The following is a 23,628-nucleotide window of genomic DNA, read 5'->3' as shown; positions in this document are numbered from 1 at the left end:
TCGCCCCCTCCAAACACGAACGCCACTAACGAGCAAACGGTAAAATGCAACCTTTTACCCGGCGTGGTGTGGTGGTTTCACCCTACCCTGAAACACGAACAATGAAAGATTAAAGTATTAGGCAGGATTTCGTACCGTTTTCGTGCCGCAACCGTATCCGATGCACGATGCCGGGCGGCATCTTCCGGATTACATCCCATAGCTGGTGGCATTACATTTATCGATTCGTCGTCCGTTAAAGAACCGTCGTCGGCGTGTTGCAGGTGTGTGCATGTTGTGTGCCAAAAACCAAGCACCGAAATAAGATGTACCCTTCTTTCCAGGGCTCCAGTTGGGGCTTTTCTTCTACTTTTTCGACAAGCGACACAAGAAACCCCATGAGCCAGTACGTGTGCGTGGGGCACGCGTTTACAAAAGTTCTAAATCCCACCGCAGCAACGGGTCACCTGTCCCGGGGTGTCCGGGGATCCTCATGTGTCCTGCTGGGTGGAAACGGGCGATAACACACTCGGCTTGAGCACAACTTTGTGAATTCCGAATTGTACCGAACTAATTGGCACAAACACTAGCGTGCCCGGGCTAAACTTGTGCTCAGTTTTGGGGAATCGACGAAGAACTAGCTGATAAGTTGCTGGGTGTATTTAGGCAAGCTCGTTGGCTGCTAAGCTGTTTTGGATCTTTGGGTATCTTTGGGGTATGAGTGAGCAATGGATTTCACCGCTAATTGAGAGCAATAGATGTGTTGTGTTTGTGTCAATCAAACGCTCAATTACAGCAAATGGGGAAACAAAATCAATCTAACTTCATTAAATTACGATTTTCTCTATCGATTGTTAATACTATATCATCTACCCGTTCGTGATTCGTTGCCTGCTCGTAAAAAAAGCATAAATAAACTCTATTGATAATCTTGGTAAATAAATACGGAAAACAATGCAAATAACTGTAAACAAGAAGGAAAAAAATGAATTAAATAGCGATTTTTGCTTTCAACGATTTAAAACTATATAAGCTTGTACATTTATGTCGTTTGAGAAACAAATGGTTTAACAGCAAATTAAAGTAACTTTTAAGCCAAAAAGTGGCGTTCTTTATTATGTAGACAGTTATATTGTTGCCAATGACAACAGCAAAACCAATAAACGTCCCAAATAAATTAAAACATCCATCAGGCACTTTAATTTACACTTTACACCAATGAAGAGATGATAAAAAAAAACAAATTAAGGCATTTAAAAACAATCAAACATCCCAAAAATACTCACACATCACGTGTTGGCTGTGCTATTGGTGTTTCCATCTCTTCTATTAACTAACACAACCGTCCTAAATTTCACCGAAAAAAAAACCATACGCATACAAAAGCCACCACCCCGGGTTTTCAAATCACAAACTCTAATTAACTTTCCCCGGTCAACATTTATGAGTGCCGATCAAACAGAAGTCCTCGTCCTCTGTAAAGCGCACGCTACCCGTGTACGTTGAATCAACGACTCGGCAGGAATTAGTTTGCTTCGTCTGTCGCCCGCTCCACGAGCTGACGAATGGTTAGTCAAAGGTGACAGAGCCAGCATCGCTCGGACAGAAGCGCAGAGGATCACATCACATTCTCAGTGATCCAGTTGGACCGCCCGAGGACAAACGGCAACGGAGACGATGACGAAAACGACGACGACGACGGTGCCGGATGGTGCTCCAAACTCGATAAAATCACACAAAAACCTCCGGACACAATCCGGTCCCCGTACCAAGCGGTTCCTCTAGGGGGTGAACGCAACAGATTTGCAACGCTCGCGAACGAACGGGGTAGTGAATCCGGACAAAACTCAATTAACACACTTCACATCATGTCGCGACCATTTGTCGTTGGCTGTCTCGATTTTTGTCGTTTGTGTATTGTTTTATATTCGCCGGACGAGCAGATCGCCACCAACTCAGCGTCAGCATCGACGCTCGGAACATGTATCATACCGCTGATTTATCTTCTCCCGGGCGTTTGCCAAGCGTTCGAGCTGCCACCGGGGTGCGGGTTGGATGGATTTCCCGCCCAAATAAATCCAATCGCATCCATAACAACCGCAGCTGCGCCATTTTGCTGCGACTCCCCTGGTCGGGCCAGCGAACAGGGGAAAAATTGATCCCATTCGTTCCCTGGGGAGGCAAAGGTTCCAGAGCATTCAATCACGGTACACGCCGGTACCATCAAACAGCCGATTCCCGGTGAACGAAAAGGCCCACGGTGGCACAACTGAAACGGTGAACCGGAATGGCCGTATGTAAAACTAAACTATCATCGTGCGCGACATCACCGTGCGTGATGGTCGGCAATTTGAGCGAGCTAGCGCACGAGAACACGAGAGGACGTCTGGTATTGTCCAAGGACGAACAAACACACACCCATCAAGGGTGGTCGGTGGGAAAATTTCGAGGAATTTGTCCGCCGTCGAAACGCTCGAACGCGTGTCCCGAAGGTAAACGGGAACAGGAATATGTGTAAAATATTAACGGTCTCGTTTCGGCGAATGAAGCGTATCGAATTTGACCTCTCGGAACGGAATAATCCGGGCCGACTGCACGGCCATGTGATACGGTAGATTTGCTGTCATATTTGTCTCGCAATCCCAATTGAAGCCCGTCACTATTTCCGTGATGAAGTAACAAAAATGCCTGCCATTTTCTATCGAAACATATGATCCTTCATAGAATGCCAAACATAAGGGTTGGAATTGATCCGTTGAACTCAATTATGTAATTTTATATGATTAATTTTTGCTTCCATCTGACGGAAGCAGTTCAACAAAATCAATGAGCTAATGAAGGGATAAAATAGCAGCTCTCGATTTAAAAATCTTTATAAATGGTAAGCCAATACTCGGCTTTTACATGACACACATAACATTTTCAATTCAGCCGTGTAACTGTTATTAATTATCTGTGCTAATTGCTTTGTATCTAAAGCTCTGGAATTAATTCCCCGGCTTCCCTTCGATAAATGTGTTTTAATTTATATGCTTCATTCATTAAACAGTACTTAAAGTTCAATCAACGCTCCGATCGACGACATACAGGCTTACCACGAATGGTACCGTAACCTTTTACCGTGCAGCGGTTTTAATTATGCACCGCGTAAGGCGAAAAACATGCCAAACCCCATCAAAGCCACCCACATCCGCTTCGGCACGGTCCAGCTAACCCCGTCACGGCACGGCAACAAAAAAAAACCCAACCCGAAACCGATCATTGACACTTTCGGCACATCATTAACGCTGGCGGGCAAAAAAGTTCATTACCTTAATCGACATTCCGTTCAGGTTTTTGGCCTGGGTCGAAAGTGTTTCCACCGGTTTCGGTCACGATTAGGAGGCGCCAGCTGGCACCGAACATGCCGGTTACGTAGATGGGGGGCAGAAAAATTTCCGAGAAAAAGCGAGAAAGAGAGAGAGAGAGAGAGCGGTGGGAGAACGAAAGACAGAAAGCGAAACACACGCACAGTAACGGAAAATCCAGGAACAATCGACTTTAATTTGTCCCCCGGAATAAGAAACTTTCACCCGCTACGTACCAAGTGGCGCCAACGCAAGTCAACGAAGCAAAAATCAAGGAAAACCAACGAGACCACCATATGCGCCGGTAACTTTGTTCCCCACCCCCACACGGACTCCCACGCACTCGGCGGCGAGTTCGACCCCTTTCCACCAGACGTCATCCGGGGTGGCCTTTTCCCGCTAAAGGTTGGAAAAACTGTGCCGCTCCAACAACCTCCGTCGACATATGTTGCAAATTATGTTAAAATATACACATCCCATTAAGATTGTTATCGTTGATAAACTCTTCCTCGGGGCAAGGTTTTGTCAACGGCACGCGGCATTCGGTGCCGTTCTCGCCGCCTGTCGCTAGGATCAACGAACGGAAAAGCCACGGGAAGCGGGCGACAAACAATGTTTAAACAAAGTTAAGCGGAAAAATCTGCCTCAACCAACTTTATCACCGTGCATGATTTTTTGTACTCTGTTTGCTCGTTGAATTCCTTTTTCCTGCTGTTGCTTCAATACCACCCTCCTCGTGGTGGAAGGAGGGGGGGAGAGGAGGGATAGGGGATTTTTATTCCCCAAACCCTTAAGCCCACGAAACGACGGTAAACGCGAATAATGCGGAGACCATGCGCGTGGACGGCATGGTACGCTGTTTAAACTTGCCTGAAAGTGGCTCGCGAGACGGCGGCGACAAATACGCACAAAATCGCCCCGCCAGCAAAGTGTCAGGATGGCCGAGCGGTCTAAGGCGCCAGACTCAAGAGTTTTCTAATCTTGCCCACTTAAGCGGTTGAGTTGCCCCCCAACAACTCACGTTTAAATCAGTGGGTTCTCTCTAAATCTTCTTCTTCTTCTTCTTCAAAACCAATCAAGAGAGCATTCTGGTCCTCTCTGAGGGCGTGGGTTCGAATCCCACTTCTGACAAAGGGAAATGTTTTTTTTTATTTTTATTTTAAATAAATAAAGTTTGTATTATCTTTCTACATTCATTCAACCCTGGAAAGAGGTATAATGTCCTAAAAAAATAAATACACTCTGCATAACAAACCTCTAAACATTTATGAAAACTAAACTTATCTTAAGATAAGTGTGCGGTTGAACATTCCGCAAAAACTTTACTACATCAATATGTAATTGTAAACTATAAACATCCGATCCTATTTGTATTATCCTTCCAAGAATAATTTGTTGATTGAATCACTATCTCACAAAGAAGGCACATATAAAAAATCTGTGATACTTTATTGAGCCAAAGGTCAATTTTTTTACACTGTTACAGGGACCTAGTGTTGTATTTGACGCACAATAGTTCACGCACCAGTTCCCGCCATCCTTCACCTTTGCAGTGCTCGGCTAAAAGCTCAAATTCCAACATTCGCTGGAACGCCAGTTTACCGGTCACCGCGCGAAAGCCTTTGGGAGCTTACGGTGTTGCTTTCTTTTGCTACTGCTTTCTTCTTTTGCTAACTGACAGAGCCAATCGACGCGCGTCCACACGATGGATGCCCCATTTTCGGCTAGCCCGCTTCCGTGTAACCATTCATCTTTCGCCGAATCTGAGGAAAGTTGTCAGCAGATTATGACAAGATTTTCCCGCCCAACCTCGCAAAGCGCCACCAGATAACTGCTTCCCCCTTTTGGGTTTCCCTGGCGGAAACAAACATTTTTGCCCCGCGGAGCCACAGATTCGGTGCCGTCATTTCACAACACCAAACAAATGGTCCGCAAACGAGCGAGCGAGAGAGAGAGAGAGAGTGCGCTCGTGCGAAAAAGAAAAGCGCAAGAAAAGCCGGTTTCGCAATCCATTTCGCAGCAACCCGTCGTCGCCTACTGTTCGCGGAACATTCTAACCCTGAAGCAATGCCGAGTTTTCCGAGCAAACGGAGCGCTCCTTTTCCTGCGCGCAGTGCCTGGCGCAACTTTGGCGAACGAGCAATTTGTCATGTAAAGCGATATAAATAAATATTGTGAAAATCCGCTAAATTAAGTTTTGTCAAAATATTTTCAAATATCCATCCGGGGGCCACGGGCTGCTTGTAGCGCGCGTTGGATAAACAGTTTTCGTAGCTGGTGTGTGTGTTTTTTTTTTCACTTTCCCGTCACACTGTGGATGAGATTTTCTCGCCCGGAAAAGTTCCCGCTTCGTCCCAGTAAACGATGTCAGGCCGGCGAACGAAAGCAAAAGTGTCTGTGGGACGGGTTTTGTTGGGATGGGCAAAATAAGCGTCCCGAGAAAGCGCCCACCCATCTTTGGTTCCTGGACGGGGGGTGGGTTTTCTCGCTCACTCGGACCGTCGGCTTTCCGGTTACGGTTGAGCCGCTCAGAGGGCTTACTGTTCCGGTGCGTACACCAGGTGAAAGTAAACTAGTCAGTGTCGTTTCGGGTGGCCTTATTTCCTCGCTTCGTGGTACGCTTGCGAGATAAATCATTCTGCGCGCGGCGCTCAAAATGGAATCCTCGCCGGCCGACGAGAGTACGGTTGATCCGTCTTTCGGCAGCCTCACGCCGGCGGTGGAATAGCTGCACAATAATTTATTTATTTTACCCATGTTTCCGGCTTCCCACATGCCGTGTTGCGCGTTCCCATTTGCAGCATGAAATATGGCACGCTCGCTGGGACGGTGAAGCATGTGCAGGTGGCTTGTAAGCTTGCCAAGTGGTCTGGGTTTTGAATTGTTACTAGGAAAATATCACATTCATACTTGTCATATTTGTAGCATTTTTTCAAATAACATAATCAGCACTACTTTCACAGTTATTTTAGTGTTAAAACTTTTTTTTAATTTTCGCTCAACAAGCTCATAATGCCATTCCATTCATAGCCCATTCCATGTGGCTAATCAATAAATTGGTGTTAATTTAAATACAAGCAATTCTCGAAATATTATTCGTAAATCATACTTAAATATGTGCCCTCCCTACCTGAGTGTCGCCAGCATATGGGAATGGGATTTTTTTCCTTCTTTTCTATGTCGTAAATAAAACCTAAGTACACGTAGGTAACGACGTCGTCCCCATTTCTGCTAAAAAAAAACCCAACCACCCGTACGGTACGCAATTGTGTCGACCACTCCATCCCTAATCCGTCCTACTCAACCGGAAGCCCAGAAATATACGGCTCATTAGAAGATTTACGACCAGCACCATGATGCATCCGAGCCCATTACCTACCGGCACAAATGCCACTTCAGTACAATTGGTCGAGGTGAGGCGCATCCTTGCCCAACGGTTGCCCAATTGTCCTGGAACCGCCTAGATGTAAGCCATTTTACGACACCAAATCACGCCGTCCCGAGGCAACCTTCCCGGGAAGAAGTTGCTGTGTTTCTGCCGGAGTAGGACAGTGACTTTGTCGCACGGAACCGAACAAAAATGGGCCTCCCTCGTAAAAAAAACAGACCGTTTAGGGCTTCTTCTGGCCAATCTTGGATGGTTAGTGGGGGGGGGAGATAAAATGAATATCCACACGAAATAGATAGCCCGTCTCCCCAGCTGGCTGTGAGCAGCTCGCGGAATAGCCTGCAGCCGAATGTAGGCCTGCTCCGGTGGTGTTGCCAATTCGCACCAATCGACCTACCGGAACCGATCCTGCCACTTTCAAAGGGCCACCACGTGCAAGAAGCCCTTCAAAATGAGGGGAGGGATTGCAAGAAAGAGCGCGAGAAAAGCACGAATCGAAGCTTGCTACGGGACACAAACTCGACCGCCGTGTAGGCAATGGATCGAACGTAAAAACACAAAAAGAAAGCAAAACAGAAACTCGCACCGGACCCAGATTCGCTGTCATAAATTGGAAAACTACGTGCCCGGAATTGAAATCAACCGGGCGCCTCCACCGAGCACCAAACACCAGGCGCCTCCATCGAGTTGGGCCGCAAAATGAAACAAATGGACAACACATAAGTCAGGGCACGGTTGGCTTCTTTTATCCCGTCCCCGCGTCCACGTACCGCTTCTTCTCCGCGTGTACCGGGTGGCCATTACCGGTGGCAATTTCATAGCTTGTTGTCGAACATTTTGGGGCCAATTATGGGCTGCGATCGCCTTCGCAGATTTCGTCGTGTCGCTTGGGCGTTTCGCGCTAGAGTGGGTCGAATTTATTGAAACTTGCCGACAAGTGCCACTGGTTGTGACAGTTCGGATGGAATGATTCCTTCCCATCACGCGACACAGGGATGGAGATTCGGTTTCCGTGGATTGATGCGAGGATTCAAGAGGGAGAACATGCTTCCATCCTTTTGCATGGGGTCTTAAATGTAAATGAAACTGATGGCGTACAAATAACGCGCAAATGGACTTTATTTCAAATACTCAAACGAGAGCATGTGAAGTGGCTTTATGCATCATAATAAATAACAAATATAATTAAATTCATGAAAAAATGTATGCACCAACAAATCAACAATATTCACATTCACAAATAATAATGTTGCATACCTGGAAAATTCCAATGATCTACCACGCTGAAATTTACGCAGAACTCAAATCGGTTCATCGTTTTTCAACGGTACCTTGTTTTTCCCCACTATCATCCAGGGGTGCGAAATACCTCGCAATAAACCTGTGATAATGGCATTAAAATTATAACAGTGTCATGTCGGCGGCCAGCAGTTCTTTTATTGATATTGTGCTCTGCTTACCCATCGGCGTACTCGGCGTCCGGTCGTTTCTCGTTTTCTGCTACACGTATTTTTAAACCATGCCCATCCAGTCTTCAACAGTCCATCTCGTTTTCACGTCCCTTTCGCTTTACTTACGCTATGAGCGGTTTTCTTTTTTTTTTCGATCACCACCGTTCCATTTTCTCTCCACGCCAACTCACGTTTCGCTTTAAATTTCAAACCAAACCGAACGATGGCCACCATAGGCGACCAGGCATGCTCTAGACACGGCCTCAGATCGAAAACCCCTCCGGGGGTGGTTGTTTCGCATGTTTATGTCGCTTCACGTTAAACCCGAGCCGTTCGTTTTGCAGTACACCGGAACGCAGCGAATGGTGGTGGTTAGTGTCGCAAATAAAACGCAATCAAAAAAAATCGAAAACATTCCTCCCTTTAGGGGTAGAACACAATGGGTAGAAATGGAAGCAGGTGAGAGAAAGACCAGAAAAAAAACGATCCCCCGTGTTGGAAACGAAACAGTACAAGTACAGATCGAACATCGACGCTCGATCCGGCCACCTCAGCCAGCGGGGAGACCCGGTGAAAGTAGCCAATATTAAATAAATAATAGCATTCGGCACATGATTAAAAACAACAAAATCATACCGCCGACACGCACACGTACTTTTGGGTTTTCCAATTTTTCCACATCGTCGCCCTTCGGGTGCGAGCGAGCGAACATCGGAAAATGGGACAGCTTCTAACGAAACAAAAACAAGCCCCCTACCAGGGACCCGGGACCAGAGTAACGCTCGTGAAAAACACGACAATATAATTCCCAACCCATCGTTCCCCATCCCGTTGATGCGATTTTCTCCCCGGAGGCAGACGGGCCGGTTGCCATCGGATTAATCGATGATTGAACAGCCTGGTTTCCCTGGTTCGGCCTTTCGTTGGTTCACCTGGCCGTGGGATAAAGACATGAGGTAAAAAAAAGGGCCAGCCCCTAAAACAGGAGCAAACATCACTTTTCCGGCACGCCACGTTGGGGTGGAAATGCAATTAAATCACACCCGAATTCGTCTCGCTCGCGCTTGTGCCTGGGGTGCGCCGGAAGCGCAATGGCAAATAAAATATATTAAAATTCATCTGCTGCCGCCAGAAAGCATCAACCGAGCGGTGCAAAAAAAAACGGGAGAGCCAATACGCAACATTATTCCCGCATTCCACATCAAACGGCAGCTCGGCGGGAGGAACCGAACCGATACAAAACAGAACGAAACGGGTGTGCAACAAAAAATGGCGCGCACACACACTCATGCTTCCCGATAATGTCCTCTATTTTCCCGGCTTCCCACCCTTAACGGGAATATCCACCCAAGCTCAATCACCACCGCCCCTCCCTTTGATGGAAATTTTCCGATCAGATTTTTAGCACTCATTTGGATCATTTCCTGTTTTTTCTTTATTCTTTTTGCAGACAAGTGGAAAGCGTTCCCTTTCGCTACCGGCCCCGTTTAGAGCTAGCATCGATAAAAGTTAATTTTCCCGTTAGGTGACCGTGTTAATTCGATTTATGAGCCGGTCCGTTCATAAAGGGGGTGTGTCTGAATAACAAAAAATGCTAGCAGCCTTTCTGGCACGGACGCTCTTGTGGGGATCCCATTCGGATGGGAGGAATAATAAAACTCCAACGAACAGCGTATCGTACGCAGAGCCGCCACCCCCCGGGGAAGGGCAAGAAAAAATGCACTTTTGTGCGAGCTCAAAGGCTTGATTTTTTTTTTCTCTCTTTTCCTGTCATTTTTTGCTTGCCACCGGAAGCGCAATGATCAGCCGGGGCAAAAATCATTATCAGCTCCATATGCGTGCTGGTGGCGATGCAGAACACGGCCTACTCGATCCCTTAGCGCACGGTGTTCCGGTTGCCTTGGTAACCGATTTCGGGAACGCATATGGAGCGAGATCATGCTCGATTTTTGTCCCCTGTTTGAGCCAAATTGCAGCCGAAAGGTACCGAAGGGGGAGGGGGGGGGGGGGGGGATTTTGGTGGAATATAGCATAATGGGAAATTCCAAAAGCCCAGGAAGTTTTCACTCATGTGGTCTGCTGGAACAACGATACAGGAAATCCATTGTTACGGTTTGTGGAGAGGATTTTTTCGGCGGATTAAATCACATTATGCACTTTTTCCTTCGTTTTGCTATTTAAAGCTGTTACGTTTTAGAGGAATCTCTTTGCTTTTAATGAAAATGAAATTTTCTTTAATAAATTGCGTTAATAAAGGTATTCTATTTCATTAAAACACCCACTTATATGTATTGGCATACCTCCAGTATCGCTTGTTCCGCTGGCTGAGCCAAACTATCGCATTTGTTCGGCAATAAACCCGCTAATTAACATCAAAAGTTTAATTATAAGCTCCATTCGTTTGCAGGTGGGATAGAATTACCCTCCCCATGCCACTCTTCTTCGCACATTGAACATTGGGCTCTATCGGCTCGATCAAAGGTACAAACTCGCGATCCAATTAAAGAGCAAATTTCCCATCCCCACGCCCACCTCGGTGAGGGTGCATTTTTTCCACACGCAAACGACACTTCACAAAATGTCATCCTCCCTCGAGTGCGCGAGTCTTAATCAGCAGCAAACGCGCACATTGACACCGAGGTGGACGAAAAAAAACCGCCTCTCACGTGACCAATATTGGGGGAAAAAAATTCACATCAATCAAACGCAGGAGGTCCTGTGCCACGAAAAATTAGCGATCGCGGTCGACGGAATGAAGCACCGGGCCGGGAAAAAGTGGCTCCAGCTTCGGTATCCCGTTCCTTTTTTTCCTCGAGTAGGGTACGAGCTTGCTGTAGCTCTCTCTCTCTCCCTCTGTCTATGTCTTTCTCTCTCTTCCAAATATGCGCTTCAAATTTTCCATCATCCCGTCAAACGTTAATGACTGCACACTCAGTGGCAACTTCGATCGGAAATGTGAAGTGCAATTGAAATCGAGCAATTTCCACCGGTCGCTTCCACAGGCGGGCTCATGTTCTATTCACAACCGAAGGTGGTTGTCAAACATGCACCTGTATGCAACGAGACAGAGAGAGCGAGAGAAAGTGAGAGAGAAAAAGAGTCAGCCCAAAAAAAAGGCCACCACGCGCGGTGACAGATGATTGATAAATTTGTGCGAAATTTCCATCAATCGCTTCGGTAGTGGGCATCGAGCATGGGTTCCGTTAGGGGGCGTAATAAAAATGTTGTTAAATATTGTACGAACCACCAAACGGGGGGTTGAATCTCACTCACCCCCACACCGGACGCATGAAACATGAAAATTTGTCGCCCACGGTTGGACGCTTCGATGCACACGCGCGGCCGGGATGTTTCATTTTTAAGGCGATTTATTGCATTTTGCTCACCCACCCACCCACATTCGACATTCCCCAGCAGTATTTGTGCATCGATGAGTGGGAAGAGAGGGCGAAATATTGCATTCAAAACCGGACAAAAAATGTTTGAAGTGAAAAAAAAGGACTTACCCCAAACCATCATCCGATGGGAGGTGAAGCGTTCCGTTGATTATGATTAATAATTTACCATTATCACAGTTGGTTGATTGGAACTCGCGATCCCGTGGCCAACCCGGGGCTCATCATCACCTGAGGAATGCACCGGCTCGCAGCTGCTGCCTGTCGGGTTCATTTTTCGCTTCGGGAAGCAATTTTCCCGCTGCGCGATGAGGCTCACCGAGGACAACGAGATGATTTCAATGTAAGCATGGAATTAAAATTTAAACACCTCCTTCAAACGGTTGCCAGCGAAAACTCACAGCGCAACTTGACGTGCTTTTCATCAACCTCTTTCCCTCGCCTGTCTCTTGAATAAAATAAAAACACCGCATTTAAATGCGTTTTCAATAACTTGAATAACGAGCACCGGAATTATCGTTTTGCCAATCCATGCATTAACAACATCCTGCAATTCAGTTCGGCCCCAGTCAAGCTCAAGAGCGGGCTCATTATTTGTTGGCCTCCATTTTTTTTTCTGCCCTTTTCCGGTACCTGTTCGTGTCTTTACCGGAACCATTTGAGCGTGCGGGCGTACGGACGTAGTCAATTATTTTTACTCCAACGCGCATAAAAAGGCACTCACGGGTCGTTCGATTATGGAGCATTTTCCTGCACGCCCTAATGCACTCTCGGAACCATCCTACCAGCCTTCCACGGTGGAGCCATCGCAAAGCGAGATGCCATCAAGGATGCCGATCTGATTCAGCCCTCCACCACCAGCCTACGGTAAGGACGCGATCCTTTCGACAGCCACGGCATTAATGATGTTCCGATTCGTGCCAGAAACGGTAAGGCGGTCAGGAAAATCAGTGCTTAAACTTTTCTCGTCAATCCGGCCACGAAGCACACCTCGGACAGGAGAAGAGGAAAAATCTCTCGAGTTTCGCAGCCACCGGTGAGAAAGCCACACAACGCGAGCCATTTGAAAAGCTGCCCTTCAAATGGACAAAGAAAAATGACCAACTCGGAAAAAAGGGGCCGGTTTTGGTTTGCCCCAGAAGCCTGCAGGTGCCACACGTGCGATTATCCTTCACCGCGCACCAACGAAGTGTGTAACTTTACACCGGTCCGGATGCCGAGTTGCGTTTTGACGAAATTCCGGCGAAAGTTCTTTAACGACTTTTGCTAATCTCCATTTTGTGTGTTCCCGCTCTGCGCGTGAGTGAGGAGGCACGTGTTTCGTTTGCGAAACTGCCCCAAGACCCAGGCTGTGGAAGGATTCCTGCCGGTGTTGGAGGGGTCTTAAAAAACGAGAGCAAAAAGAAGAAGAAAAAACAACGATCACAACGGAAAACGTCCGTTCTGAGACGATTCGCCCATCGACGGCGTCTTTCAACGGGAAAACGACGGAAAGTTGCGCAAAATGGCACGTTCCAAAGGACTCTGGACTGGACCCAGGTCGGTTGGCTCCCCCCCCGAGGGCATCGACGTGCGATGTAATTAATTTCAATGATCATCCTCTCATTATTTTATCTTCACGCTTTACAACCTACCTTCCCGGTGGCGTGCTGCTTGGGGCGTTATTGGAAGCCTTCAGAACGGGGCTACCAATCGGGCAGTTTCTACCGCTCGTGTTAAACAGACCTTCAAGCATCGGACCATTTATTCGTGCCATAATTTTCACCATCCGGACTGGGCCACCAGAAATATCACTTTTTTATGCCACATTTTACGGAGGGCGAGTTTTAAGCGATGCTCCCAATGCTAAACCAAGCAGAGGGTGTATATCTGTTATGAAACGAAGGGCGTATTGCTCGAAACAGGTCATATTTTGTACGGCAGCTTTTTGTCATGCGAAGGAATTAAAATGCATTTTCAAAAGCATACGTTCAAAACGGGTTTCACGCCCTGTGGCGTAAGAAAAACATCTTGAAATACGATGAAAAATTCATTCCTTTTAAGCTTTTCTTTCTAGCTTGCAGTATTACATTAGAATCATCTGATTTCTACATCCCATCCAATATTCTTTTGTTGCCCATTCATCGTGGGGTTGTACTATTTTTCCGATACTGGCGTTTTTTTTTTCTCGTGCAAAAATCGAAAGCACCCGTCTTAAAGCGTCTTATCCTTATCCCTCACCAGCCCTCATGAAAGCCGCCATTTTTTTTTTTGGCGAAGCGAAGAAATGAACGTCGCCGGTGCGATTGAAATTAATAGTGAACCGAACATACCGGCACAAGTTCCAAATTGCATTACTTACACTAATTAGGTTAGAGGGAAAAAGTTTTTAATTCCCCGCCCCGGCTGTGTTCGCTCCGCCTGGCGCAAGATCGCTCCCGGGAACTTCGAGCACCAGGAGCCGTTCTTGCTTTTCTTTCCGATACGGGTTTCTGTGGTTGCTTAACTAACGTGCCCGTGGTTGAGGAGATTGGGCGGATATTTACAAAATTTAGCTCGAGTAAATAATTGCCGAATGAAACACTCCACATTTTTGGCTCATTTTATGCCAGCCAGCGCTGACTTGCCTTGCCGTCGATGTATCAAGTTCAATTAAAACAGTTTTTTTCTCTCTTTCTTTCTTGTGGTGCGGTGAAATCTAAAATGTACTCGATGCAGCTCTAGGTGCGCTTTTTTCGCTTTCACGGCGTTCTGCGGCTGTCGGCAGTAGGCAAAACTTTGCCTTTTCACAAGACATCGTCGGAGTATATTTCGAATGCAGTTCTCGGATAATAAAACACCGAAGATCGTAAATTACTTCCAGACACATCAATTTTATTATCATTTTAATTGCATTACTTTGCGTTGTGCGATTGTACGCAGTGTTGTGTTAACGGGTTTAAGGCACTTGCAGTCGCAGCTGCACACGCGCGTACATTAAGTCGGTGTTAATTAAATTAGTTTAACAAACTATTCTCATCTACTCTCCATTGCGCTGATTGAAATACTTCAATTGCTAGTCGCTGTTAGTTTGAACATAAAAACCCGGTTCTCCCGTTTTTAGTTGCGTTCTGTTTCACTGGGAACAGCGTGGAGCTTCCGGTTGGCACCATTGGCACTGGGATGGCCGTCGATTCATCGGCAACACGACGTTCGCTATTCGCTGCTTTACGAACGAGCCCGGGACGCCTTTTTGCTTTTGTCCGATTTGGGCGGCAGATCACTGCCTGATTTACCTCCCGACTGCGTGTAGCGATTGTACAGGCTGTAAGACAACATTCGAACAAAAGTTAGTGTCGATCGGCGACACGAGTCGCAGGGCAGCCGCGTGGTTCTTACATTCTGTACGCCTCCGTCTTGATGTACTCCAACACGTGGCTAATGCCGACCAGATACTGCTCCGCGATCGCTGTCACCCATGGGTTTTCCTCCATTTTGAGTACCGACTTTGGTCCGGGCATGTCCAGGTTAGAGATTTCTGGCGGCAACACACTCAACCGGTTGTTTTGGATGTGCAGCTCCCGAATGCGCGTTAGTTCACCGATCTCTCTCGGCAACTCCAGCAAATCGTTATCCCGCAGTCCGAGCTAACGAAGAGAAGTGAAGGAATGTTAAGTGAAGCCCAAGGTCAGGTGAATGTGCAGTGTCCATTGTGAGTGTGCTTACAATCTGGAGATTTTTCAAATTGCGAATCTCTTTCGGCAGGTATTCGAACTCATTATCGCCGAGATACAGCGCGCGCAGCGAATCTGAAACGGGTAAGGAAGAGGTTAATTTCCCGTGATCGATGCATGCTCCACTAATCGTCTGCATAATGTACCCATCATAAAAAAGTTTCCCGGCAGCACGTTCTCGTTCAAATTATTGTACGATAAATCTAGCACCTCCAGCACGGGAAACGCTCCAAACCCGCGGGGCAACGTGTTCAGCCGATTGATCGAGCAGTTGAGGATTCTCAGCTTTGGCATCGACGAAAGCGAAAGCGGCAGCTCTTCCAGCTGGTTGTTGGAGAGGTTTAAGATTTCCAAATTGTTCAGGTTCGCTATACCCGGGGGAACACCTGAGGAAAAAGGAATCAATCGTATTTTAGCCTGCAGTTGCATCGTGAACCGCGCAAATTTTGAATCATTCGAGCACTGTAAACAAAATATCGCACAGCCCTAAGTGCTCGAATTCTTAAACGTCAGCTGAGTTCGCGCGGGCGTGTGCAAGAGAGGATGATTCAATACGAAACAAAACACCTACAATTCGCTATTTTCACTTATTTCACTGATAAAAATGCATTCCAAACTAAACTAGCATATTTTAGTATGTAGCACATGACACTCTGGCGTATTTCCACACGTTGCAAGTAATGATATTCATGATTTTAAAAACAATAACAAACCATATGTTACTCACTCTTCAATTTGTTGTGGCTCAACGTGATTCTAGTAACAAACAGCATATTAACTGCAAATAAAATCGAATAAATTAAAGAACACCATTAGATTTAGTTGAATTTCGGGCAAAATCATGCTACAAATGTAGCGTCTCCATTTCAAAACAAACCCCCACCAACGGGCCACCTCGCAGCATCTTTTCCCTTGACACACCCATTTCCCCAGCGCACAAACAAAACTACCAAAAAAAGCAGTTTTTACCAAAATAGGAAATTCGGGTTCGCTCTAACGCCACGCGACCCGCGTCCGGCTAATACTCACGCAACCCTGGCAGCTCGTCGAAGGTGGAAATACTGCGATCTACCAGGTCAATTTCGCGATTTTTGGTATCGCGAGCCTCATCCAAAACCTTCTTTGCTTTCGACATTTTGTTTGCAGTGACAGGTAAACAACTGACGACGGGTTGGTTTGACATTTTTGCTCTGCAGCTATGCAACTAGCGTAATTATGAAGGGAAAACAGGATCAGCTTGCAGCTTGCTTGAATGGAACGTTGCGTACGCGCTCGCGATCACTACTGCGGTGGTTGTGGCCAGAGAATTGATCGTGAATCTCGATCAATCTCGCGCGTAGGATTGAGCAGCGTTTCTTTGGTTTCGCAGGTGTGACTCACTAATGCTGTGCGGGAGGATTTTGTCCTTCGCATGTGCGTACGAGTGATGTCAGTGCGCACCTTTAGCTCTCTCTACGCGCGCGCGAGAGTATCGGATGGATAGTTTTAAATAGGGATTCAAACAAAAACTAACGAAAACGGGTATGCGCGCGCATATCAAGCGATCAGATTGATTCAAAATGAGGCAAATTGATAAATTGTATCGCCTCACACGCTTGTCCATCTTAATTTAGCAATAATAAGCAGCTACGGTGGCATATCGGTAATTAGAGCAGATGTCATAAAATAAAAACAAAAAAAGGTTTACTCAGCGCCCAACGTGGGGCTCGAACCCACGACCCTGAGATTAAGAGTCTCATGCTCTACCGACTGAGCTAGCCGGGCTGTCAACGCGTGGGCATCTCAAGCGTGTTAAGAACACATTGCCTATACCTTAGGTACTCATCATCATGAACTCCCTCGATGCGCATCTTCATTGGTTCATCTTCTACGTTGTTCTTCATTCTCGAGACGTCATTACCTCGACACGTTTGTTGCTACAAGTAGGATTACAAAGACCTGATTGAGTATCATTTCTGTATAATTGATCTCTGAAAGGGTCTACATTGCACTAATTGCTACGCTTTCTCATTTAACCTATTTTAGATGTACAATATAGCCAACAAAAGCTAGTTTGAACCACACGTATTCATCAGGGGATGTAGCTCAGATGGTAGAGCGCTCGCTTAGCATGTGAGAGGTACGGGGATCGATACCCCGCATCTCCATTCAATAACTTTTTTTCTGGATTGGATCGTTTTTTTTCGTACAACTAGCTGCATGCACTATCTCAGGATTATTTTGTAGTACTTTGTTTTATTATTTAGTATTTTCAATGTATTATTTTGTAGTACATCATATTTCGTAAAAGTATGATTTTCTGCTTTGCATAAAACACAACACAAAAGGGATTGTGTGATTGAGTAGAGTAAATTATTTGATTGATCGGTGATACATTTCTTCGATATTTGATAAAGTATCCACATCATATATCGAAGAAATAACATCATTCACAATATAAAATATATCAAATAAACCTTCAAGAGACGTTGGTACAGTAAGAAGCGAACATGTTTGTTGTTAAGATCTTTGATTTCAAATGCAACTACGATGCAGAATGAAATTAAATGGCATCGTAAACTTGTCATTGAACGTCTTTTGTGCGTTTCAGTTGCAACCGCGTTTATTCTTTATAATATAACGGCAAATAAAAAGATCATCATCGTAATATTCAGAGAAATTATTTCAACCAAGTGGTAACGAATACATCACGAACATAAGACTGATCTTAAGGATTATGTGTCTTACAAAATAAGTAAGCAAAACGGTAAACAAAATAACAGTTTTGATTTATTTTAGAAACTATAAGTAATTATTGGTTACGATGTACTGACTTGCTATGTTTAATTTGTAAAGAAACGTCTCTTAACAAACTGACAGGGTAAAGAAATGCAACAGCCTCAAATGTCAGTTATTTTTTAAAATTTCCAACATAAGAGTGCTACCGATAAGAAATATCTTTGCTTATAATAAAATGTAGTTTTTGTACGTTTGATTAATTAGTGATCAAATTATTATAATTATTATTATTTTATCGAAGAAATGTATCACCGATCATATAATTTACTCTACTAAATCACACAATCTCTTTTGTGTTTTATGCAAAGCAGAAAATCATACTTTTACGAAATATGATGTACTACAAAATAATACATTGAAAATACTAAATAATAGAACAAAGTACTACAAAATAATCCTGAGATAGTGCATGCAGCTAGTTGTACGAAAAAAAATGATCCAATCCAGAAAAAAAGTTATTGAATGGAGATGCGGGGTATCGATCCCCGTACCTCTCACATGCTAAGCGAGCGCTCTACCATCTGAGCTACATCCCCTGATGAATACGTGTGGTTCAAACTAGCTTTTGTTGGCTATATTGTACATCTAAAATAGGTTAAATGAGAAAGCGTAGCAATTAGTGCAATGTAGACCCTTTCAGAGATCAATTATACAGAAATGATACTCAATCAGGTCTTTGTAATCCTACTTGTAGCAACAAACGTGTCGAGGTAATGACGTCTCGAGAATGAAGAACAACGTAGAAGATGAACCAATGAAGATGCGCATCGAGGGAGTTCATGATGATGAGTACCTAAGGTATAGGCAATGTCTTCTTAACACGCTTGAGATGCCCACGCGTTGACAGCCCGGCTAGCTCAGTCGGTAGAGCATGAGACTCTTAATCTCAGGGTCGTGGGTTCGAGCCCCACGTTGGGCGCTGAGTAAACTTTTTTCATCAATGATCGCGTTTTATCCAGCAGATCCAAAAAAATACCAACAATGATTATTTTACATGTACCGGATACACGTGGGTGCGAGAAATCTAACGGTAAGAGAATGGTGCTGTCTTTCTTTCCGAACGAGCGACGCGATTGGAAGACCAAATCATCGCTGCACTATGGAACGACGCGTGTCATATGGACATCGTACTTTTTATTTGTTTTAATTTCATTGTTTTTTGCAAAACCAGCTCACACAATACAATGAGAATCATTTATTTATGTAACAGAAAACTACCACACCTCGTTTTCTTCATTTTTGCGATCAAAACAATTGTTTTATATGCAGCCAAATTATTTAATTCGATCATAGTCTCATGAATAATGGTCGCCACAAAAACCACAGTGCGCTGAGAACAGCGTGCGATCGAGTGTAAAAGAGATAGCTTGTGGATAAACACGCACCGAAAAGGATAGCTATATGCGTTAAGGACGTTAGAGGGAGCTAGCAATATGTACCAGCGGTACCAGCCGAGCTGATACCTCTTCGAAGCATGATCTCCTGTTAACTTGGCAGGCAAACTAGCCAATTTGGAAGGCAAAATTTGACACCGCAAAAATGCTTTTTCAGCGAAGCGCTAATCCGGTTGCGTGCGTCAAGGGCGAAATGCAACGTGGCCGTTTTTGGCGATTCAACGTTTCTGCGCGGTTTTGCACCGTATTTTGAGGGATAGGGCAGTAATTCGCACCTCAAATGGAGCAACATTTTTTCTCAAAGGAGTCCTTCAAATATTCATGAATTTTTAATGCGAGTTTTATGATTTATTACCTTTTTTTTTAACCCTTTTTGGGGAAACTAATTTGGTCGCTCGTGAGTAAGAATCATCAAATGCGCAAAATATCAATGAAATCTTCTAATGTTTGTATTATCCAACATTTTTCGGACGCAAATAGACCTCATTTATGTTTTAAAAGATAATAATTTCGGAAAAGGGGTATCAAATAAATATATATGTAACTTTGGGGAAACTAATATGGTCGCTCGTGAGTAAGAATCATCAAATGCGCAAAATATCAATGAAATCTTCTAGAGTTTGTATTATCCAACAATTTTCGGACGCAAATAGACCTCATTTATGTTTTAAAAATTAATAACTTCGGAAAAGGGGTAACAAATAAATATATATGTAACCATACATACCAGACACGTTAATTTTTCAATTAACAGAGGAAAGAAAACGGTAGACAAGTTTCAGTTTTTAGTAGGATTTTTTGTGTTTTCCTTTATTGTTTTATCACTAATCCAATCATTCAGACTTTCCCTTCAGATCATTCGCTAGTTTGATCTGAGCAATTGTTATCCTCAGTGATCCGTTTACATTGTCCTATACCTGTTGCGAACTAGTACCAGTTCTTCTCGTCCGAATCGCTTCTCTTTATAGTTACTGTTTTCTTGTTCGCTTTCTTTCATTTCTTCATGCTTTCGCTGCGCTTACTTCGAACACTATTTACAAACATTTACAAATAGTTACAATAATAGAAACATACTATTTTCTCGCCCTCTTTCATGCCCAATTTTTCCTTTCAATGCTGCTCTGTTCGGTCTCTGTTCTCTATTTACTTTCGCTCACAACACTCGTTTTGATGCATGTACGATTGTTTTCATTCCTTATATGCATACAATTTTTCTTAATAAATGTCTGTTACAGCACACACCACACCCGGTCGTGCGTTTTGTCTTATTACATGTTTGCATTTGGTATCTTTCTACCATTTTGTAGTCCACGTGTGAGAATGTTTGGCTTAAGTCGGGTTTTGCATATTCCCTCGCACTTTTACAATGTAATGAACGTTTTATTTTTAACGTAATGAGCTTTTCCGAAGAGTACTTTTGTCTTTTTGCAACACAGTCGGCTTTCTTACTACTCAATTGGAAGAATTTATTTCAGAGTACACCTTATGCAGCGCACCATCGACATCCTTCTTTCCTACCATCCATCGCGTGTAGTAGCATTTGAATTTTCTCTATCCATTTCTTTGATCTTGATATTAATAGAGAATGTGAAGCGAAAAATCTTCCGACAGATGTTTGTTGCCTCGTTTTTTGCTATGCATTTTTTCCGCTGCTAGATTCATTGTTATTTCATTCAACAATTTTCATTTGTTTTTTTATCGCTATTTCTCAATCACGCTTTATCCTTTCTATTTTCGTCATTGCCTTCACAGCATGCTTTAAAATTTTAACATAACGCACCCGTATCGATCAGCTTTTTCGACATGTCTGTGGGAAAAATAGATGAGATTTGATTTTAAGTTTCGCCACCTCATCCCTCCCCGTTTTGCCTTGTGTCAGTATATAATGCTAATCAAATACACATACTTTTCGGAATAACAAAATGGCATACTGATCGTAACAAACTCAAACGAAATTGATACGAAAACGAGACCGAATGTTTCTTCTGCACCAGCAATCATGCCAAATAGATGCCACTGATGGTACTGGTTGAGTTTCTATCATCCCTTGAGCTTCGCAAATTAACCTAAACTAATATTGTTTGTTGGCATCTAAAGAAAACCATCTCACTATGCTACTGAAGAGTTTGTTGGTTTGGAAATCCGAAAGAATTATTCACCCGACAATTGAGCGATCGTTTTTCAGCTCTGCACGTCAGCGACTTTGATCGGGCAGTGATGAACCATGGTATAATTAACTTAAAAATAGAGCATACAATAAATGATGACTTATGGGTGAGTTTGACAAACGCAAATTGTGAATATTTGAGATTAAAGAGAATCCAAACGTTGCAGTGCTAAAACTTCACAAGAAACGGTTACACGATCGAGTTAATTTTGATCTTTTCCTCTAGTTCAGAACGAGGTGGCATTTTGTTTGATTCGTTTTCATTTCATTTGTCCTATCAATGGTTTGCTCAAACGCAGACTTTTGTGTTGTTAGTTTGGGTGTGAATGTGTGTTACTACAAGCACCCTTTCTGTTCTTGACTGTGGTACTCTTCCGATCGTAATGTATGTTATTTATCCAATATTTCATCGCCTTTTGATCATTTTGTGCAGTCGATTATTGAGCGATTCCATTTTCCTCCTACTTCAATGGAGCGTTCGACTGGTTGATGGTTGACACTTTAGGAATTGTTTTGATCTACATTTGCTTGTTTGTTACTATTCCATTGGATGGGAATTATTTGCTCTGGCGCGTATTTTTCGTGGGGTTTGTCTTCTGTTTCATTTCAGTGTTAGTAGGTTCTCTTTTATTATTTTAGAAAAATATATATCACATGTATCCGCTTTAAATATTGTTTGTCTACTATTTGCCCCTATTTCTTTTTATATCAATCCATCCAAAGACGACTTTCCTGCGCGACAGCTCATCTCTCCACGAACCAATATTTTACGAAACTATGTCGCAACAGTAGCTTTGTGAAAGAAACAGTAACGTTTAACGGCAAATAAAATAGACTAATTCATGAATAAATGCTCTTCCTTATGAGTGGCTCCACATTTTCGATTGTACCAGATATATATCCCTAAACTCTCTTTTACCTCCCCTAGCTCCACGAACAACATTGTTAGAAACCAAATTCAAACTGCAAACAATATGCGAATTTTGATAGTCAGCACACGTTCGTCCTGTGGTATTTTTGTGCGATTGCTGTACAACCAGGACTGAAACGGAAGCTTTCATACGAACCGTTTTTTGTTGTTTATCGTGCGAAACCGACTAAAACGACGCGCGAAACCGACTAAAGCATAAACCACTTAACATGGGAGGAACTTCATCAAATGTTTTTTTATGCGATATGCCAAAGAAAAAATTCACGAACATAAAACGAACGATAGTAAGTAGCTAGGTGAACGAACGAACTGAGTACAGTATGATGCGTTTGACGTAATTAAATCTACTAAACCTAGATACATTCTGCAGTTTCCAGACGATCAACAATTCACAAAAAATTTGCTATCTTCCTCTTATCCAAAAACCGTACGTTCAATCCCTTGCTCGTCCGAACTACGCCTTTTTCGGGACATTTTCCTTGGCATCGACTATATAAATACTCTGTATTTGTTATCTGAACCCATGTTTCATCCGACCGTTGCTTGGAGGATCGTCCTTGCTAAGCTACAAACTGTTCCTAAACATGTCTTACGTTATCCCTCTCCCGGCCGTCGGTGTGTATGTTTTGTTTAATAAATTGTTTCGCTTTGCTCAACACCTTCTTTTCGGTATCTTTTTTACAAACTTTTCCCGTTTACTGTTATTGTAAGATTCCTTATCCGTTCGTTCTCATGCATGTGTTATATTGCTGGACCCAAAGATGAATAATGTGTGTATGTGAGTGTCGTTTTTCTCTTTGTTTCTAGATTGTATGCCACATATATGTTTTAACTTCTCTAACGTGTGCGATTTTCATTTTGCACATTCGGTTGATTTTCATTTGATCCCTTGCCCCGCTCGGCACAAACTGGCATATCCATCCTACACCATATATACTTCTCCAACGTTATTTGAGATGCATGCATAGTTTTGCGGTACCAACCTCGTCCGCTAAAAACCATCTTATTTTTGTTATGAAAAAAAAAATGAATCGTAAAATCAGGAATCGAGAGTCATTTTTTTCTTTACACTTAAACATAGATAAAAATGCCAAAAATGTAGAATG

General features: G+C 43.9%; 1 protein-coding gene and 5 non-coding genes across 6 annotated transcripts; 3 read left to right on the top strand and 3 right to left on the bottom strand.

Moving 5' to 3' along the window:
- Positions 1-4,257: 4,257 nt before the first annotated feature.
- Trnal-caa (transfer RNA leucine (anticodon CAA)) lies at positions 4,258-4,457 on the top strand. The gene is made up of 2 exons: positions 4,258-4,295; positions 4,413-4,457. It is a non-coding gene; the product is annotated as a tRNA-Leu (tRNA).
- A 9,979-nt stretch (positions 4,458-14,436) lies between these two features.
- LOC128723473 (ras suppressor protein 1) lies at positions 14,437-16,438 on the bottom strand. Its single transcript, XM_053817218.1, has 6 exons — positions 16,282-16,438; positions 15,980-16,030; positions 15,399-15,638; positions 15,245-15,327; positions 14,918-15,165; positions 14,437-14,843 (listed from the first exon to the last, which is right to left on the bottom strand). The coding sequence occupies exons 1-6, from the start codon at positions 16,433-16,435 to the stop codon at positions 14,747-14,749; spliced, it is 873 nt and encodes a 290-aa protein (XP_053673193.1). The 5' UTR covers positions 16,436-16,438; the 3' UTR covers positions 14,437-14,746.
- A 505-nt stretch (positions 16,439-16,943) lies between these two features.
- Trnak-cuu (transfer RNA lysine (anticodon CUU)) lies at positions 16,944-17,016 on the bottom strand. Its single transcript has one exon. It is a non-coding gene; the product is annotated as a tRNA-Lys (tRNA).
- A 310-nt stretch (positions 17,017-17,326) lies between these two features.
- Positions 17,327-17,399, top strand: Trnaa-agc (transfer RNA alanine (anticodon AGC)). The gene has a single exon. It is a non-coding gene; the product is annotated as a tRNA-Ala (tRNA).
- Positions 17,400-18,493: 1,094 nt separating this feature from the next.
- Positions 18,494-18,566, bottom strand: Trnaa-agc (transfer RNA alanine (anticodon AGC)). Its single transcript has one exon. It is a non-coding gene; the product is annotated as a tRNA-Ala (tRNA).
- A 310-nt stretch (positions 18,567-18,876) lies between these two features.
- Trnak-cuu (transfer RNA lysine (anticodon CUU)) lies at positions 18,877-18,949 on the top strand. Its single transcript has one exon. It is a non-coding gene; the product is annotated as a tRNA-Lys (tRNA).
- The last annotated feature ends 4,679 nt before the right edge of the window (positions 18,950-23,628 follow it).

The sequence above is a fragment of the Anopheles nili genome, chromosome 3 (genome assembly GCF_943737925.1).
Source record: "Anopheles nili chromosome 3, idAnoNiliSN_F5_01, whole genome shotgun sequence".
Classification (NCBI taxonomy): domain Eukaryota; kingdom Metazoa; phylum Arthropoda; class Insecta; order Diptera; family Culicidae; genus Anopheles; species Anopheles nili.
Note: the sequence above shows the minus strand (reverse complement) of the source record. Positions and strands in the feature narration are given on the sequence as shown.